The 18,650-nt window shown below is 48.0% G+C and overlaps 2 protein-coding genes across 4 annotated transcripts; one reads left to right on the top strand and one right to left on the bottom strand.

Moving 5' to 3' along the window:
* The first annotated feature begins 4,069 nt into the window (after nucleotides 1-4,069).
* On the top strand, nucleotides 4,070-7,351 carry gpr185b (G protein-coupled receptor 185 b). Of its 2 annotated transcripts, none has more exons than XM_037262742.1 (2): nucleotides 4,070-4,315; nucleotides 5,035-7,351. In XM_037262742.1, exons 1-2 carry the CDS (start codon nucleotides 4,309-4,311, stop codon nucleotides 6,072-6,074), a joined length of 1,047 nt encoding a protein of 348 aa, XP_037118637.1. In that variant the 5' UTR covers nucleotides 4,070-4,308; the 3' UTR covers nucleotides 6,075-7,351. The 2 variants fall into 2 exon arrangements, with proteins under 2 accessions (XP_037118637.1, XP_037118636.1); XM_037262741.1 differs by having other exon boundaries at nucleotides 4,070-4,819.
* A 2,210-nt stretch (nucleotides 7,352-9,561) lies between these two features.
* zgc:109889 (uncharacterized protein LOC553542 homolog) lies at nucleotides 9,562-18,164 on the bottom strand. 2 transcript variants are annotated; one of them, XM_037262691.1, is made up of 11 exons: nucleotides 17,937-18,164; nucleotides 15,779-15,912; nucleotides 13,707-13,841; nucleotides 12,840-12,993; nucleotides 12,659-12,776; nucleotides 12,247-12,315; nucleotides 11,845-11,892; nucleotides 11,561-11,694; nucleotides 11,224-11,499; nucleotides 10,734-11,152; nucleotides 9,562-10,574 (listed from the first exon to the last, which is right to left on the bottom strand). In XM_037262691.1, exons 2-11 carry the CDS (start codon nucleotides 15,909-15,911, stop codon nucleotides 10,417-10,419), a joined length of 1,644 nt encoding a protein of 547 aa, XP_037118586.1. In that variant the 5' UTR covers nucleotide 15,912; nucleotides 17,937-18,164; the 3' UTR covers nucleotides 9,562-10,416. The 2 variants fall into 2 exon arrangements, with proteins under 2 accessions (XP_037118586.1, XP_037118587.1); XM_037262692.1 differs by lacking the exon at nucleotides 12,247-12,315 and having other exon boundaries at nucleotides 17,937-18,163.
* Nucleotides 18,165-18,650: the final 486 nt, after the last annotated feature.

Genomic DNA, 18,650 nt, shown 5'->3' with positions numbered 1-18,650 from the left:
ATCCCCGCTCTCCTATTACATTTACAGTCACTAACATCTTTTAGCCTTGGACTCAATTGAGCCTCCAGTCTTCTTAACCTTCCAAAAAAAAAGTTATTCCAAATGGCAGATGGTTGACAAACAAACAAACGAATAATTAAAAAATAAACTACTCGATCGATCGCCAATGCATGTCATGACCTCCATTAGTCGGTACATTTTGATACAGTGCTGCGTAAATGTGCACAAGCATCACATTCATCACAAATGTGTCCCCTTTGGTAGCAACTGTTGGCCCCGGGCAGAGGTCACCTGCGTGCTTCCCGCTTGAAATAAACACAAGTACAGCTCATTCTGCCGTGCTTGTGAAATTTCAGGCTATTTGAATGATACATACGGACGGACACACACACAGTGCTCAGGTGACAGCGTTCCTGCATTCTACTCCATCCTGTGGTTGCCCTTAACAACAAAAAGATGACGCAAGCAACAAGAGGAGGCGATGATTTTCACAGCATTCCAAGGTTTCCTCTTTTGCTGCAGAGCGAGCGAGAATAAAGAAAAAAAAGTAGCTCTCACGTTTCTTTACCCTGCTAATAAATAGGATGATGGATCATAATAATTCTGGCATATCAGGGGCAATTCTAGGATAGGTGGTCAGGGCTTCCATCGTGCCAGGACTATGTTTTTGGAGATGTGAGCCTTCGGTGGGGGCTTACCACACAGAATCCACCTTTTAACAGCATGATGATGATGATAATAATAATATTTAATTATTATTATTATTATTGAAACTTGCAATCTGCGAGTCCGTATGCGGGTCTATTTAAAGTATGACGAATGGTAAACATACTGTTTGGTTTACGGACTGGAGAAAGTAAAAGACACAGTTGAACCAGGAGACAAGGAAGAAAACGATAGTAAATTCTGAATGAAAACAAAAAGAATACAAGTTCTAAATGTAGGTCAGTGCTTGGGATAGCATTTAGACTAGCTGAAAAGGTCTAAAAGATAGAGAAAAAAAAAAGCAAAGGTGCTAACAAAAAGACACCACTTAAAAGGAGATGTGGCCTAGTATGAAAAAGGACTCGATCAAAACCTTGGAGGCTGATGGTAATTTTTCACGCTAGCTGAAGAGGACAAAAGTAAAGCTACAGGGAGGACACACAGCTCACACTGGAAACAAAACCAAGAAGGGCAACATTTAATAGTACACCAGTACGAGCAAAGCATCGATCGTCATTTTAGAATGACCTACATTTCGAAAGGTCATTAATGGGTCACGGGGAGCGAAGTCTCATCAATCAGCTAATTAGCATCTCAGTAATAGATGAGAAGATGAAGGGATGGGGCAGGAGCACTCGTTTGTATGTGGCCCCTGTGCACTGCAATGCTGCCACCTAGCGGTGCCGTGCCGTCCATCGCTCCATTCAGTGTGGACAAGTTTGAAAAGGGCATCCATCCATCCATCAACCGTGAGGGAGATCAATTATTTAGAGGAGTCACATCTTTTGCCTTTTGATCAGAAGGACGGGCCAAAGGCTGGTAACGCTAATGAGGCAGAGCACCGGCTGCGCGGCAAATGGAACGCTGCTCCTTTGCCACAGTCAATATGTCGATAGCCAAAGAGTGAGGCGCTGAAAACGTGTGGGGGGGGGAATATCTATTCAAGATATAAATGCCGCTGGGAGGCGGGCGGATGGGCATCATTTGAGTCATCTGCTTGTAGCGGCTATGTTGATCCACAAGTGGCGGCCATGCAGGCTGCACGTCAGCAACTTGATGGAATCCAAGAGAACGAGTCAATAACAAAAAGGCACACATGCAGCCAGAGTGGAAAAACAAAGAGGCTGCTGTGTGCTGGACCCGTCAGCAGATTGGTTCCCATGACAACATGCAGGAAATTGTTGGAACAAACAGGTGAGAGCCACGTTTTTTACAAACAGCCGCTGTGTTTGGATGAACGCAAGTCTACCGGAAGATTCCGAACAATGCACAGAGAGGAACCGGGCCAACTATAAGCACTTCAATTAAGGGCAGCAGTAGTAATGGAAGAAAACCAAATTAAAGCTTCTACGTCATCTACCATGGAGCCTTCCATCTTGCACCAAACTAAAGGCACAAGCGGCCTCCATGGCAACAACTACTGGTCTAGTCACGTGACACAGAAAGCGGCCATGCATGCGCTACGGACACACAAAACGAGTCGAGTCTTGCGTTCCCAACAGCGCTGCTTCTACTTGCTCCTTGGCTTAGTGCACTTTGTCATTAACACTGCACAATGTTGCATTCAGGGATGCACTCCTTTCCTGTTTATTTTGTCTTTCTGTTGCCTCAGGCTTTTTTCTTGCAGTCATGAAAGTGACAGCGGGCGGCCTTCTACCTTTGTCAGCATTGGAACAGCTCTTGAAGGGAATTCCTTCAGTCAATAGGACACACACACCTGGTTGTCTCACTAGGACATAAGTGTAGCATAAATCTGACAAATGAAACAGAAGGCCAAATAAAGAACGACTAAGGTTAGACATCACAGCCAAATGAGCCGATGTTCCCCAGACAGTGTGTAACCGCGCCCCCTAGCGGCTGTCGGCAACCAATCCAAATCAAAACAAAAGGACCAGGCAGGAAAAAAGCATCGGCTGGAACGACTGCGAACGCTCCTGGAGAATTTCATTGTCAAAGTTAGCATTTGGGACGCCAAAGTTCACTTGAGTGGCTCCCTCTTGCGCTTTCAGAGACCTTTCATCGAACACAAACTGCACCCCAACGCGGTCATCGCGTTCGTGCGTCTCCATTGAGAGCCGGCGAAGCACTCGCTGTTTGTGGCACCCTGTAAGCTCAATGATGCGGGGAGAGCGAGGGATGAGTCACCGCCGCAAGTGTCAGAAAATCAGAGCAGTGACGCAGCACTTTCTCTTTGTAGGATACAACTTTGACGGGTAAGGCGAGTTCATGGGAGTCTCTTTTTCCTCACCTGACATTTTGTACATAAACGGTGAATATGCAGTCACAACTTATGTGTCCCACTGAGACTATTTGTGAAGGTCACCGACATAGTCTGCAAGGACGTGTCTGCAAAACAAACTAAAAAAAAATGCACACACAAAAAATACTTATCTTTAAAATTTACGAAAAAACACTGATAAACATTTACTAAATATTCTCTACAGGGGATGGAGGGAAAGATTCCTGTGAAGTACCCATAAGCATATTTTACAGCGGGGGGGGGGGGGGGTCAGTGTACCCCCCCCCCCCCCCCCCCGCTAGCTCCGCCAATGCCTACAGGTAAGCCCATTAAGAACAGATTCTCATTGACACAGAAGGTCAAAGTATCAGCAAGTACAAATTTACCCCCAAATATACGATTTTTTCTAATAGTCATTTCATTCACAAGCAAAGACAAAAAATGTAAAAGCATTGAAACAATGTTACAACATTGACGTCTCAAATTAGCATGAAACTTTCACAATATTCAATACAAAAAAAAGCAAAGAGTTTCCTACAAGGAAAAAATGATTTAAAAATGATGAGACGTCCTTCATAAAAAATATGGCAAAAAAAAACTTATTTACATTCAGGGATGAGTTGGCTTTTGTTGTCATCTTATTCCATTTGCGTGCAGCTCAAGGAAGTAGCTTTGCCATGAAATTGACACGATGCTGTTTGTTTTCTTTGATCGGGCCATAAAAGCAGCAATGGCATTGAAGTTGGGCTTTGTGTGATGAGCGCCGCAGCAGACTGCAAAAACTCCTGTGCGGGTGACCTTTCGCAAAGGTCATCAGTTCTGATGACGCAATGTTGAGTCACGGGTACATTTTGAAGAGCAGGAATTTTTCAATCATCTCTGTGATGTCCAGCTGCATCACGGTTCGTGTAGTGCATACCATAAAATCTTTTCATCGTTATTACCCTCAAGATCGTGCCCGTACGCCAATGAGGACAAATGCGTCCCAAGGAGCTCCGTGCACGTAAACGCTCCTCCAAGCTCCCTCCCTCCATCTGGATGCTTTTCATCCCGCCTGGCATGATTCAAGATGACGCTGGGGGCTCAGGAGGAGACTTTGGTGACGTCACGTGTGTGGAGGCGGGCGGGCGGACGTGCATGCGATGTGAAGACGGCAGCCGACTCACCATGCCAGCCAAGCGCCCAGGCAGGCGCGTGATGCTAACTGCCTAGAAAAAGAGGGAGCAGACAAAGAGGAGGAGGAGGGGAGAACATTGTTTCTTTCTTGCAGGGAACAACAACAAGGCAGGTCACCCCCCTTCTTCAGCGAGACGTGCTCCCGCGTCCGCTCGCTCGTACTCCCGCTCACGCTCCGCTGCAGCTGAATGACAGGTGAATTCTTGTTTGATTATGCGTTGCCGCTACTGCTGCTGCTGCATGAAGTCCTCCGCTTTGCAGGAGCTGCCAAGTCTGGAAGTCTATTTTACTTTTTTTTTTACTGCAGTGATGTGCACCACGCAGCCGACAGGGTTTTGGGGGAAAGGGGTGGTCTTTGTGACCTTCCCAGAATCACACGGAGGGGGAGGAGCAGCTGGGGGGTCTTGCTGCTAGCCCTTTTTCCTCTCTTTTTGTGAATGGAGCTCCAAATAGCATTTGGCTCGCTGAGCTAAAATTAGCAGGATTTTTTTTCCCCTCCAGACTGCATCATCAGCATCTTCTGATGATGATGTCGAAGTAATTCTATAAATTGCACACTCGCGCAGCTTGAGAATCGCGCCTGCCCTAGAACGTCATGCACCAATTTTAGAGCCGCTCTAAAAATAGCTTTTGTTGATAATGCCCGAGACCTATTCCTCCGGATGAGGACGAGAAGCCTTCCGATGGAAGCCTTTATCGGTATGTCGATTTGTTCCGTGCGTGTGTTCCGCTGCATGAAGAATGGTTTGCGTGCGCTGCTTTTAGTGAATGAATGAACGCACGAGTGAGACGGCGGGGATGGCAGCCACTGGCCGCCAGCCTCCCCTCTGCATCATTTCGGTGCCGTTTTCTCCACGTGCCGATCCCGACCCGCTTGACGAGCTTCCGTCCTTCCTTTGCACTTCCTCTTCCAGCCATGACCCTGTCGCTGGCGGCGGCCACCGCGAGTGGCCTCAACTCCTCCTCCCCCCTGGACTCGTCCACGCCCTCGTGGTCGTGGTGGGGTCTCTCGGAGGAAGCGTCCAACTTTTCCTCGGAGCCGACGGTGCAGATGAGCCCCGAGCTGCGGCCGGCTGGCCCGGAGGTGAGCCCGTGGGACGTGGTGCTGTGCGTGACGGGCACGCTCATCTCCTGCGAGAACGCGCTAGTCATCGCCGTGCTTTTCTACACGCCTACGCTGAGGGGGCCCACCTTCATCCTGATCGGCTCACTGGCGGTGGCCGATCTCCTGGCCGGCCTGGGCCTCATTCTCAACTTTGTCTTCACCTACCTGGCCGACGGGTCTCCGGAGCCGGTCAGCCTGCTGTCGGCGGGACTGCTGCTGTCGGCCTTCTCGGCGTCCGTCCTCAACATCCTGGCCATCACGGTGGACCGCTACCTGTCGCTGTACAACGCACTGACCTACCACACTGAGCGGACGCTGACCTTCACCTACGTGATGGTGCTCTTCATCTGGCTGTCGTGCGTGACGCTGGGCCTGCTGCCGGCGCTGGGCTGGAACTGCCTGCGAGACGAGACGGCGTGTAGCATCTGCCGACCGGTCACCAAAAGCAACGCCGTGGCGCTCGCCGTGGCCTTCCTGCTGGTCTTCGGTCTCATGATGCAGCTCTACCTGCAGATCTGCAAGATCGCCTTTCGCCACGCGCAGCAGATCGCCGTGCAGCAGCAGTTTGTGGTTATCTCCACCACCAAGGGCGTCTCTACGCTGTCGGCCATCTTGTGTGCCTTCGGGGCGTGCTGGCTGCCGTTTGCCATGTACTCCATCGTGGCCGACTCCAGCTACCCGGCCGTGTACACCTATGCCGCGGCGCTGCCCGCCACCTGCTGCTCCGTCATCAACCCCGTCATCTACGCCTTTCGAAACCCGGACATCCAGAAATCGCTATGGATGGCCTGCTGCGGCTGCGTCCCGTCCAACCTCTCGCTCAGACCGCGGGCCTCCAGCGACGTGTAGCCCGGGAAGGTGGGATCTGGCGGCGGAAGCTGATACTCTACGCGCGAGCAGCCTGGGACGCGACCTTGGGGCCGGCCAAACTCTCTTTGAGGCCTTTCTCAGGAGTAGCATGAACACCAGGACCCTGTCGAGCAAGCCTGTCCCACAAACAAGGCCATGAGGCGGAGGCTTCAAGTGTGGAATCATCTCATCGCTCCATTGAGTTCCATCACAAGCACATTTGGACCAACAAGCGCACAATCCAAAGCAAAAGTAAGAGAGGGATAGCATGCGTCTGACGTCAACGCTAACCCTCCCGCTATGCGCGAGGGAAGCATGTGGCCTGAATTAGGCACCAAGGACAGCGCCACGGCCAGTCGGGCTGGCGGCCGGGGTGGGCTCGTTTCCTTCAGCGTGCCTCGTGATCGGATCACAGCCTCTTCTGTCAACGGCCCGATTCAGAGGAAACAATGTGACAAAGTGCTCTTTGAGCTGGTATCTGCTTTCACAGACCCATCAAGATGTGCCATCTAAGTTTTTTTCCATAACGTGTTTTGCAGAGACGACATGAAATGTGTCGACGACGTTCAAATGCGGTAAAGGAGGATTGGGGGGGACTTGACGGTGAACTCGAGGGGAAATGGTTGGTGAACACAAAACCAAAAGCGCAGGTTGTTGGTGTGCATTCTAACTTGCGCACATCTTTCACGGCCATTCGGTGTTTTCTTTTGGCTCTCGTGTAACATTTCCAACAATTTGTCAGAGACACACCAAAGCTGGCTGTGAGGTCAGCATAACCATCAATTAATCATTCGATCTGAAGCACATGTTTTGCAGTCAACTCTTGCACAGAAGCTAACTTTTGGTACACGTTAAGCTAGTTATAGCGCATACAGTGCGTGAGGTAGCTCGTGGGTATTTGTCGTTATCGCAAGATGATTGTTCAGGGTAGCTTGGCGCCGGTAGAACACACTGATAAACGCAATCTTCTGTTAGCAACACGCACAGCTCCAGAATTTGGAGAGGGGGAAAAGGGGGGCATGTGACTAATACATAGGGAGCTCGGAAAATAATTAAAATAAATAAATATAATTAATTATACTTAATCAAATAAAGGGGCTTAAACGAGGCTATAATAATTTTTGAGGAGGCCATAGCCCATCCTAGCTCAAGTGTAGCGCCATCCCCAAAAAGTCATTCTGGTGAATGTGGCATCATGTAAAACAGTGGTTCCCAACCTTTTATGCACCAAATAATACATTTATATAAATAAATAAAACATTTATAATAAATATATAAATACGATGAACTAAAATGATACGACTGACAAGTATAAACGACATAAAAATAAAACTCACCATTACGTTGAATTAGTGGGAACACTGAGCTTGTTTGTCAGAAACGAGCCGGTCCCATCTAGGCGTAATCGGAGACAATGACACCCGAAGTGGTTAAGGTTTGTCTTTTAATGCAGGATGCTTGGTCTCCATGTGCCGAAGCAGTTTTGAAGGCTTCATTGCTTTGTTAGCTAGCCTGTCGCCACATATTATGCGGAGTGGGCTTGGTCACGTGTGGCGATAAACCCATATTTTAAGTAGGACTCCAGAAATGTTCTTTTAAATGCAGCTTTCCGATTCCTAGAACCTCTTCTTCTTCCGTCTCCTCATTGAGTTTTTTTTCCCTTTCCGAAGCTTTCCAAACACCTGTTTCTTGCTCATATTTGCTTGCTTCGCGGGCTCGACTGAAGTCACATGTCACGTGACCGAGACGAGCGTCTTGACCCTGACCCGACGGATGTAATTGGGAAACAATCGCCAATTTTTTTTAAATATTTTTCAAAATAAATTTTTACTCATTTTTGCTAGCTCGACTGGAGGAAACATGTCACGTGACCGGGACGACCGTCTTGACCTGAATTAATTGATCGTCGATAAAAAAATTTTTTAAAAAAATTCTGTGCTGCTTGGCGGCCCGGTACCAAGTGACCCACGGCCCGGTACCGGTCCGCGGACCGGGGGTTGGGGACCCCTGATGTAAAACATCCTTTGTCGGATTTATTTGAATCACAATTCATCTCTGTCATGTATGAATATTAAAGCATTTCTGGAGTAAGAGTTGAGCGAGCACTCACTGCGCGCGTGTGTGTGTGTACTCACACAGCCAAATTGGAATGAATCATCCCCATTAGCAAACACACACGCGCTCGCTCACACTACGTGATATGAAGTTGACATTCTGATCCAGGCAACTAATTGTATTATTTTTATTATGCAATCCTGTACAGAAATGTCTATTTTTGTAATGTTTGATCAGGGGACATGTCGGCTGCGCTTTTTTTTTTTTTTTTTTTTTCTGGGACAAATGGTGCGTTAGGAAAAAAGGGCCATACTTTCCACCTTGCTAGTGTATTATTTTTGTTTGTACGTGTCTGTCGGACAAAAAACATTTGATATCTTTCACTCTGCCTGAGCGCTTTTGGAAAACATACGTACGGAATGTCACGCTCATTTCTTCTTCATGTATTCCCATTCAAGAGTTGTTTTCAGTCACTTTTGGGGTGTCCAGCATTCACACAAGGCTTTCAAATTACTGGGTTTCAGGTCAAAGTGTCCGAAGTCGGTCGGGAATGAACCCGTGCGCAATTCAGGAAGTCCCACATACAGGATCGATTCAGAAAAACCACGACAGAGCTAATATATGGACCGAGTATGGCCTTCATTGACAAATATTATTTGAGTTGCATGTTGTGTTATTTGTGTGAATGCGTGCGTGTGTGATACTGTGACCGTTTAAACAGCATCAGGATGAAAAAAAAATGAAAAAACGCACTTTATATGTGGGACACAATTGTTGCACTTGTATGTCGAATGTAGAACCTTGAAGAGAAAGATTTATTTTTATTATTGTACATGGATAAAAAAAGAAAACGTCTGACTGTGAAATCGGAAAATAAAATGAAGTCAAGACGGTGAGCGTTTCTTATTTGTTGCGTCACGGGTGCAGACATGGAGGAAGAACGCCATCGGGTTGTCACAAGGAGTTTCACGATGACAAACTTTGGCCTCTTGACGTCACAAATACCCTCCCTCCACACACCCAAAATAAATGGTAGCCTTTCCAACCACGTGATGCACTTCCTTTTCCAGAATGCCGAATGCAAATGGAAGTCAAATTTTGTTTTCTCCCTTGAGTTCCGTGAGTTGAGTACCGTGAGTTTGATTTCCGCATATGATTCAAGATTCAAGAGTTTTTATTCGCCATGTTTGAGCGTGCCAAACAAGGAATTTGACTTCGGTAAATCACGATCATGATGGTGGGAATGTTTGTGTGTGACCCCCAAAAAAATGGCAGCATCCACCCCTCCCCTCCAACACACACAACAACAAAAAACAACGTAATTTTAGACCTCGTGTTTTTGTTGTTGTCCGAGTATTGATGACTGACGACTGAAATCCAAAGACAGTTTTTGACAAATGAATAAAAAAAAAAGACGAATATTCAATATGCCTTAAAGACACAAAGTGAGCATTTATTGTCTATAGTTGCATGCATACTCGCTTACAGCAAATGTCTTTGAATAAATAAGAATAATCTGACTGCAGCATTTTGCAAATGTCAATCCAATACAGCACACGAGATTGAAAACTTGACATGGGCCTGGAAAACGTTTTCTTAGAATTACATCTATGGAACTATTTAGCTCAAACAGTAGCACTCAACAGTCCATTCAACTCACACATTTTCATGTTTACTGTGTGTCATCAAGTATTCTATCATTATGATTGCAAATATGTCAATTATTTGACTGTTTTTCTTTTTTTTCAAAGCACAATGTTTCAGTTTTGCCCTAAAAAGAAATTATGAAATAATACTACAGTAGCAGATGACTCACAGCAGTGCATTTCAACAAAACAGTCAAGTCGGAGCTAAGTGAGGACGTCGCCACATTAACGCAACTTGTTATTCAAATAACAAAAAAAGACAAGTTACAACAAAGTCACTGTACAATTGTTCATTTTGTCTACAGTAAAACACCTCCACACTTCTCTCAAGTCAAAGAAGATTCAAAACAAATAACGGCGAGGCAGCAAACGGGGTCGGCTAATTGCTGGCGCTTAACTGGCCGCTTTGCTACGTCAACAAACGTCGCGTCTGTGGACACACCTGACTAGCTTCGTGTGACTGACGACGGTTAGTTACGTGTGAGTGGAGGAAAAGTGCTCATATGGGGTAACGGTTCCTTTTGTTGACGTATTTTTTTTTTTTTTTAGATCTGAAGATCAGTTCAATATTAGCAGATATGGTCACTTTACAATGACGTGAAAATGTGTCGGAAAAGTGTGCGTGAGCTCACCGGAGATTTTTAGTCGGACCACTCATTCTCATCCAGCTCGGAGTCGTCGTCCGACTCGCTGTACTCCACGGCGATGCGCCGAGACAGGATAGTGGCCACGTCGTTGCCGACCGGCTCGCGCTTGGCCTCCTGCTCCCTCTGCTCCTGGACCTTCCTCAGCTGGATACCTGCAGCAAAAGAGGAAGATCCAATCAGCACCGGTCCAATTGCAGGCGTGAAACGGCGCACCCGTCGCAATTCTTCTTCTCTTAAATGTTCTCTCGACCCGGATGAACAAAAGTTGGATGCTTCAATTTGATGGGAGGATAAAAGTAGCGGAGACCCACCTCTGCGTATGGCAGCGAGCAAGTCGGAGCGGGCGTCGCTCATGGGGATCATGCCCAGCACGGCGCCCTTCCTGGCAGGGGGCGCGGCGTCCGTGGTCCCCTGACCTGCGGCGGCGCGCGTGGGCGAGGCGTGCGCCTGGTGGCCCACGGAAGCTCCGGGCGGAGGTGGCGGCGGGGCGGCCGGCGGCGCCCCGGAAGGGGGGTGGGCGGGAGAGGGGACATAGTTGACGGGGGGCGGAGGAGGGGAGGGCGAGTAGGGACGGGAGAGGGCGGAGGAGGCGGGGAGAACGGCTGAGGCCGCTCCGGAGGGCGGGCCCGGTGTGTGGTCGAAGGCGGTCTGGGCAGAGGGGATGGTTGGGGGAGGTGGGGGTGGTGCGGGCGGGATATAGTACTCTGGAATTGTGGAGGGCTGGTTGCCACTGCAGGGGAACAAAACCATTTCAGAGGTCAGATGTCAGGCACGAGCTCGGACGAATGGCAATGGGCGTACCCGCGGTAATCCTTGATCGACGGCTGCCTCGGCCCATTGACGGTCAGATCGCCGGCGGCCTGCATCGCCTGACCCGACGGGGTCCGGCCCAGGGAGGCGGCATGGCGCCCGGCGGGCCCCGCTCCTGCCGCGGGTTGGTTGGCCGGCCTGAGCCCCCGATCCAGCGACTGGGTCTGCGCGGCCGCCCCCGTGTGGTCCCTGGCGTGGCGGTCTGAGGCGGCCACCTGGCTGGAGGGGTGGCTGGGACTGGCGGGGTACGAATCGGATGCCGCCGATCTGACAGGGAGGGGCGTCGGTTAAAGGCGGCGGAGCAAAAAAAGCTCATTCGGCGGTGTACCTGCTGTCGGGTGACAAGGAGCCCTCAGGGGAGGTGCCGTGGTAAGGCGACGGAGTGAGCCTGGCATCGGGTCGGAACTCCTTGTCGTAGGCTAGAACATTCCACTCCTGACGCCGGTTACGAGCCTTGCGCACCTTGAAGAGAGAGAGAGAGAGAGAGAGAGAGAGAGAGAGCGAGAGAGCGAGAGAGCGAGAGTGACAGATGATGTGCAGTCGTCATGGCAACGACACATGCAAATAAACTCGCCGGTCTTTTGGGGCTTTGGTGCTCCTTTCCACACTGACCTTCTTCACTTCTCTCCCCGGGTCGTCCACCTGCCTCTGCTGCTCCTGCTACACAAAGACAACGCAGACACTTGATTACGCTTTACGCTCGACTTTGAAAGGTGGGTGAAGACCCTGTTGTCACGGCGTCACACGTACACGCACACACGTGCAGAAATCAAAAAAATTTGCAGATACAACACAATGCAGATATAACACAATGCGAACCAACACAACACAAAACACAGGCAAGATGAGCGTGTGCGTGCTTAGATGATACATCCTCAGTGATGTGTGTGCGTGCGTGTGTGTGTGTGTGTGTGTGTGTGTGTGTGTGTGTATGTGTGTATACGTGAGTGCGCGTGTTGGCGGGGTGAAGGGGGAGAGCTTAGGGAGCGAGGTCAGGGGTCAGGGTTGTCTTACACAGATAGACAGGGGGCTCCTGAGTAGGGCCTGTCTGGAGTGGGACCTGTCTGGATGGGCCGGACAGCCCTATGGAAACACGGGAGACACAAGCTGCTGCGTTAGACTGAGAAGATGGAGGAGGAGGAGGAGGAGAGGAAGGGCCTCAAAGAGGAAAGCCAGCTCGTGCTACGGAGTGCTAAAAAGACGCAATGAGAGGCATGAGAAAATGAAGATATGTAGAGCAAAGTGAGCAAAGGCTTTGGGCGGAAGCTGGTCAGGGTCATGGTGGAGGTCCAATGAGATGGTAGATGATTTAAGCGTACGCCAACTGGCGCATTTGCCACCGCCTGACCAACTTCTGCCGCGTGAGCAGCAGAAAAGAAAAAGAACAGGCAATCGAACGAGGGCGCAAAGCCACACCGGCGCTCACCTTCTGCCGCCTCTTCTCCTTGCGCTTGTCCTCGGTGGCCTGCAGCATCTTCTCCTTCCACAAATTGAAGAAGTAAGACGAGTCCGTGTAGAACTTGAGCGCGTCCTTCTTGTCGTCCCTGAAGAGGAACGTTGCTCACTCACGGCACAAACATATATGTCATGTTGCGATGTGCACTGACCTGTAGGGGCTGAGGATGTTGAGCGGAGGAGGTTTGTCGCAGCGCCGGTACATCTCCACCACCGGGTTGGGCACCGACGTCCGGGACACCACCTGTTGGTCCTGGATAGTACTGCTCTTGAAGGCCTTTCTCATGTTGATGTCCTGTAGGGATACTGAGAACGACAACAGACACAACGTGTCACGCTGACATCCTCATGGGTGCACTGTACTGGAGATTTAGCACGGTTGAGACACAATCCAAGGACTAACAGATGGCCACGCCCCCCCCCCCATTGATATGGCATATGCTCCCAACATTCATTGACATTTGTGTGTGAGAGTGAGCCAATTTTTCAGGTATGTATTCCCAATTTGCATATGTTTCGCTGATGGCTTTCCTTTTGAAAACAGATTACTTTTGTTGCCCATGTCTACAAATGGCATTGCAATTTCAAAAAAACAGAAATAGACAAAGGGAAAGTCAAGTGCGGTTGGGGTGTGCAGTGGCGGAGCTAGACGGGAGGCCGAAATATACTTGGACCAGGTGCCAGACCACCCTCACAAAGGAAACATACTATACATTTTTATCAGCGTTTTTTCTTTTTCAGAACTATTTGGATTTGTAATTTTTGTTTTACAAACCCGCTGTGATATCCTTAGCCGCCCCTTGTTGCCCTCCCTGGGATAAAAAAACAACAACAGAAAAACTAGCTACACCATTGCCATTCCAAAATTTGCCGTCTAATTTGGAAAAAAAAAAGGCAATTTGGCAATTTGTATCAATTCCAGCTAGCCGTCAACCTTTTGGTTGCAACTAAAAGTCCAAATAATACATTGATATTAATGGCAAGTACGCGCAGCCAAAGACGCACGCACGCTCGCTTACCTTCCTCCACCGTGGAGTCCAACTGAGTGACTTTGACGGCGAGTTGGTCGACACGCTCCTGCAGGCTGCTCATCCTCAGGTAGAAGCTGTTTGCTTCATTGAACAGCTCCCCAAAAATGTCCTCAGCGTGACGACCTGCACACACGCACAGACTTTTCCATTTTAGTCGGACATAACCGCTAAATATATAGTCATCTTCAGATATTGCTCAACAATATTGATTTAACACTAGCTTTCTCAAAAGAGGAGCACAATGTGATGTCTGAAGGAGGGCAACTTTTGTCGTAAAAGAATCAAGTGTAATTGCACATCCACAACAGTAGGTGGCAGTGTCACTCGTGTCCATCTATCTATCTATCTATCTATCTATCTATCTATCTATCTATCTATCTATCTATCTATCTATCTATCTATCTATCTATCTATCTATCTATCTATCTATCTAACTATCTATCTATCTATCTATCTGTCCGTCCGTCCGTCCGTCCGTCCGTCCATTTATGTATTTATGTATTTATGTATTTATGTATTTATGTATTTATGTATTTATTAGGGGTGTAACGATTCATCGATACACATCCATTAATCGATATAATGCTCTACGATATATTGGCATCGATGCTAAACGTAAACATCGATTTATATCGCCGTGTTTGACCTCGGACATTAGACGCGACTTTATTTTGAAATCCAGTTCATTGTTGCTTGCTTCCTCTTTCCGGGAGCAGTACGCGGCGTGTTGTGTTGTGAGCAGAGCAGGCACGTGAAAGGGGAGCCGACAACTACGCGGCTCCTGGGCTGGTGCTATGGCTAGTGTCTAAGAAGACGAGGAAATTCGCTCCCCTTTGGGCTTCAAGTCATTCGTTTGGAAGCACTTTGGATTCCAAAGAAAAGATGGCTCAACGGACAATTAAAATTATTGTAAATAAATAGTTCAGTAATGCACTTTAAAGTTAATGGTATTACAAAAAAAGAAAGAATATTCATTTTTCTTTACTTATATGAGAAAAAATATACGAATTTGATAAAGTTCAGTGTTAAAATAAGCACTTTGTATACTACAATACTCTTGTAATTTCCTAAATAAAGAGTTTGCAGTACCTTGTTGATTTTGCGTATGAATTGTTATAAATCAGGATATTGTTCTATATTTTTTATTTGAGATTAAAAGATTAAAGTCCCAATGATTGTCACACACACATCTGGGTGTGGTGAAATTTGTCCTCTGCATTTAACCCATGCCCATGTGATTTTAATCCATCCCCTGGGGGAGAGGGGAGCAGTGAGCAGCAGCGGTGCCGCGCTCGGGAATCATTTGGTGATCTAACCCCCCAATTCCAACCCTTAATGCTGAGTGCCAAGCAGGGAGGCAATGGGTCCCATTTTTATAGTCTTTGGTATGACCCGGCCGGGGTTTGAACCCACAACCTTCCAGTCTCAGGGCGGACACTCTACCACTAGGCCACTGAGCTGGCAATTTAAAAAAATTAAATAAAAATAAAAATATCGATCGTGGAGCACTATATCGTGATGTATCGTGAATGAATCACAGCAGGCTTTAAGATATCGGCAGATATCGTATTGCGGTTCTTTGTATCGATATGATATCGTATCGTGGCAAAACCCGCGATTTACACCCCTAGTATTTATGTATTTATTTATTTATTTATTTATTTTTAAATCAAGCAAATTGATGCACTTTACATCTTTTGAACTAGTAATTCATTATTTATTTATCTATGTTACCGTATTGGCCCGAATATGAGGTTTTTTTCATTGAAATAAAACTTACATTTGGGGTCTAGACAATGGCTTTTTTCAAACTTGAGTCTTGAAAAAGAGGGGGTCGTCTTATAATCGGGGTCGTCTTATATTCGGGCCAATACGGTATTATTTGCTGTAAGTTGACCAACATTTCTTTTCTTTTGTTAATGTTAAGGATGAGATTTTATAGGCAAGGGATTTTATTTATAACCACAGTGGCGAGTTTTGGGATGTAGTGCACGAGTTTTACAAAAAGTTTACAAAAAAAGAAGAATATAAGGACCAAAGGAGACATTTGTCGTACTCACTGAGGCCTCCCAACTGTTTGATGATGGCGGCGAGCGTGCTGTTGGTGACGCATTCCAGCTCGCTGGTCACGCCGTGCGGCAACGCCCCTCGGCACAGGTGCCTGGGCTCGATGCTCCTCTTCACCAGCGGCATGCTAAACACAAAACAAACACACACACAATAACAGTCCAGATAAAGGGTGGGTGAGATTCGCCTGGGTTCCTAAAGGTTCTGGATGCTGCAGGGCTGCATGGTTGGCACCCCTTGTGGATCTAGAAGAGGAGCCACTGCACCCCCCTGAAATATGCTGCAGGTGCCAGGCCAAAAAATAACCATATTTCAACATGTCCCCACATAATAAGTTTTGGTCAGATTTTCTAAGAAATTGGGGACGGTTGAAAATGTCATGTCGACATTTATTATCCTCGTTCCAATCTCTCAAGTAGAATTTCAACAATAATGAATCAATAAGCAATATGGTTGGCGGAGATGGAAGGCTCCAAGCGAAATGAAATTTTGAAGATTGAGCTGACTCAGATCCCGATGAGTGGGAAGCAATGATGTGATAGGGACGGAGGGTTGCCATGGCAACATGTCCGCTGAAAATTGCAACATGCAAGAAGGGACTCAGGACGTTTGGTGTTGAACTTGTAACATGGATGAAGAGACCTTTACACACTTCTTCCCCCCTTTAGCATTGTCCTCGTCATCTTCACCACCATCATCATCATCCATGTGTGTCTCGACCTTTTTTAAACCAAGATGACCATTTGGCATTCGGAAAGTCTCACATTATGGGCACACCAAGAGAAATATCACCAAAAGTATGAAAAGTAAAATAATGCTGATCTCATCTTAATTTCCTTAGAATGGAAATGTGAGCTCAAGAATAGGAGAACCACCCCCCCTCCCCCGTCAATCATTTTGTTGGATAAATGGCAACAAAATGTCAGCTTCTGCCATCTAGTGGATTACTATTTCATTGTTCTGCCTGACATTTATCGCGAGCTTGGATAAGTGAACGGAGATAACCGACATTGGTTGCAGTCATACAGTTTGACTTTTTTTTTAGGGGGTGGGGGGCAATTAGGTGTAATTGGATCATTCCTCGCTCTGTGCGACCCAACCGACTGACGCTAATGCTCTTAACGCTCCGTCTGCGTGTCCTCAGGCGACACGTGAAAACAGGTCTGAGGAGTCGTCTGTCCCAAGTTCAGAAGATAACTTGAAGCGGACACGTTCACTTGATGCACCCAGTAAACAGGTCAGCAGCCAAAGCAGCGGCGGCGGCAGCCTCCCTGCCCCCCGGACAGCGCAGCCCCCCCGGCGCCTCACAATTGAATGTGTTGATCTCAGCGCGGCCGCAGTCATGCGACAGAAAAGTGTCAGTGAGCTCGGGGGGCCCAATGGGGTCAACTCGGGGGGTCTACTGGTGCGAACGAGTGAGGGAGGAGCGGGCTCAAGTGCCGTCTGACTTTGAGTGATTGTGACAAGACGGACGAATGCGAGCACCACCTCAAGTTGGCACCAGTGAGCGCCTGTACCACATTCGACCTCCTTCTGCCACAATTTGGTGACGTAAGAACCAGAAGAATCTCTGCAGACTGCAAATGAGCACGAAAAAGGTGGAAAACGACTCCAATATTCCACACAAACAACGCTTGAAGATTCTCCAGTCGAGTGCAACATGACTGACACACAGAGCATGTCTTGGGGTTACCGTGGCAACCGGAATGTCCGAGAGCTCGGGGGAGACTGAATGAATGAGAGAGCGAGAGAGAGAGAGAGAGGGGGCGGATTGGTGCCTTGCTCGAAGGCATCTGGGGCAGGCACGTCGTCGTACATGCGATGGATGTACACGAATACGCACATACGCACATGGCACACACAAACTACACACAAACGTGCATCGCCCTTCGCGCGCGCACTCGTGTCTTGTTTGGAACGAGCTTTGTCCTGATTTCGTTCACGCACGCCCTTGCACGTAAATTCGTAAGACGAACACGCGCTTGGACGTCGACGACGGTCCGGCGCAAACACGCGTAAAGGGGGGCGTGTGGGGGCGTGGGGTGGGGTACGTTGTCAAGGCCTTTGCGGATGAAGCGCGTCTTCGTGTGAGAACGCGCGCGAGGGGCCTCATCGTTTGTGCGTGTGCACGCTCCTGCTTATGAGACTTACCTGGCCGCCTGGCTTTTCGCTGCTGCTTGCTTCTCGAGCCTTCCGACGATTCCGCTTGTCCCCTCGCCTCCCACTCAGTTGACGGCGTCCATGTTTTTGGGGATCAGTGGATGGACGTGCAGACGGATGGAGGCTCGACTGTCGCCGGGCTGCCCGTGTGTGGTTTCCACGGTAGCGACGTCGACATGATAAGCGTCAAGCTACCCTGCGGTGAACCACACACAATTTCCGGTATGAGTTTCACAACAAAATGCACTGCAGAATTTAACGACATGAGCTACTCAAATCGCTGAGCACGATTTCGACTACCAACGAACGATAGTTTGCATATCAAGACTTTTACATATTGAGTTTTATTACAAATCACTCACTGCAAATGCAACATCTTAACATCTTAATGTGTGTTTGCGCGTGTGTGCGATGTTAATTTATTTATATTTATTTATAATACTGATCTTTCTGTACTCGTTTATGAAATGAATAGGAATGTCCGTTCTCCCGTGCGTGCACGTTCAACTCTGACGTCGGCGATTCCTTCGTTAAAAAACGGCGTCTAGAAATGATTTCTCGAGGCGTCATTGTTAAGATGACGTCACCAAATAGGAGCTGCTCAACAATAAATGGTCTCTTTGGCTGAATTTTGACCATAATCATCATCAATTTCAACTTTCAGGTGAAATTCAATCGCGTCACGTGCTCCCAATACGTCTTCTC

The sequence above is a fragment of the Syngnathus acus genome, chromosome 10, assembly GCF_901709675.1.
Source record: "Syngnathus acus chromosome 10, fSynAcu1.2, whole genome shotgun sequence".
Lineage (NCBI taxonomy): Eukaryota > Metazoa > Chordata > Actinopteri > Syngnathiformes > Syngnathidae > Syngnathus > Syngnathus acus.
The sequence above is the reverse complement of the archived record's forward strand: the minus strand, read 5'-3'. Positions and strand labels throughout refer to the sequence as shown.

What these genes read in the sequence shown, in the direction of transcription:
- gpr185b (XM_037262741.1), top strand. Translation starts at nt 4,783, where the DNA reads ATGAGGACGAGAAGCCTTCCGATGGAAGCCTTTATCG. An exon ending in TCCGATGGAAGCCTTTATCG is followed by an intron (nt 4,820 to 5,034) that starts GTATGTCGATTT and finishes TTCCTCTTCCAG; the next exon opens with CCATGACCCTGTCGCTGGCG.
- zgc:109889 (XM_037262691.1), bottom strand. Translation starts at nt 15,911, where the DNA reads ATGCCGCTGGTGAAGAGGAGCATCGAGCCCAGGCACCTGTGCCGAGGG. An exon ending in GGACTCCACGGTGGAGGAAG is followed by an intron (nt 12,994 to 13,706) that starts GTAAGCGAGCGT and finishes TGTCGTTCTCAG; the next exon opens with TATCCCTACAGGACATCAAC. An exon ending in AACATCCTCAGCCCCTACAG is followed by an intron (nt 12,777 to 12,839) that starts GTCAGTGCACAT and finishes GTTCCTCTTCAG; the next exon opens with GGACGACAAGAAGGACGCGC.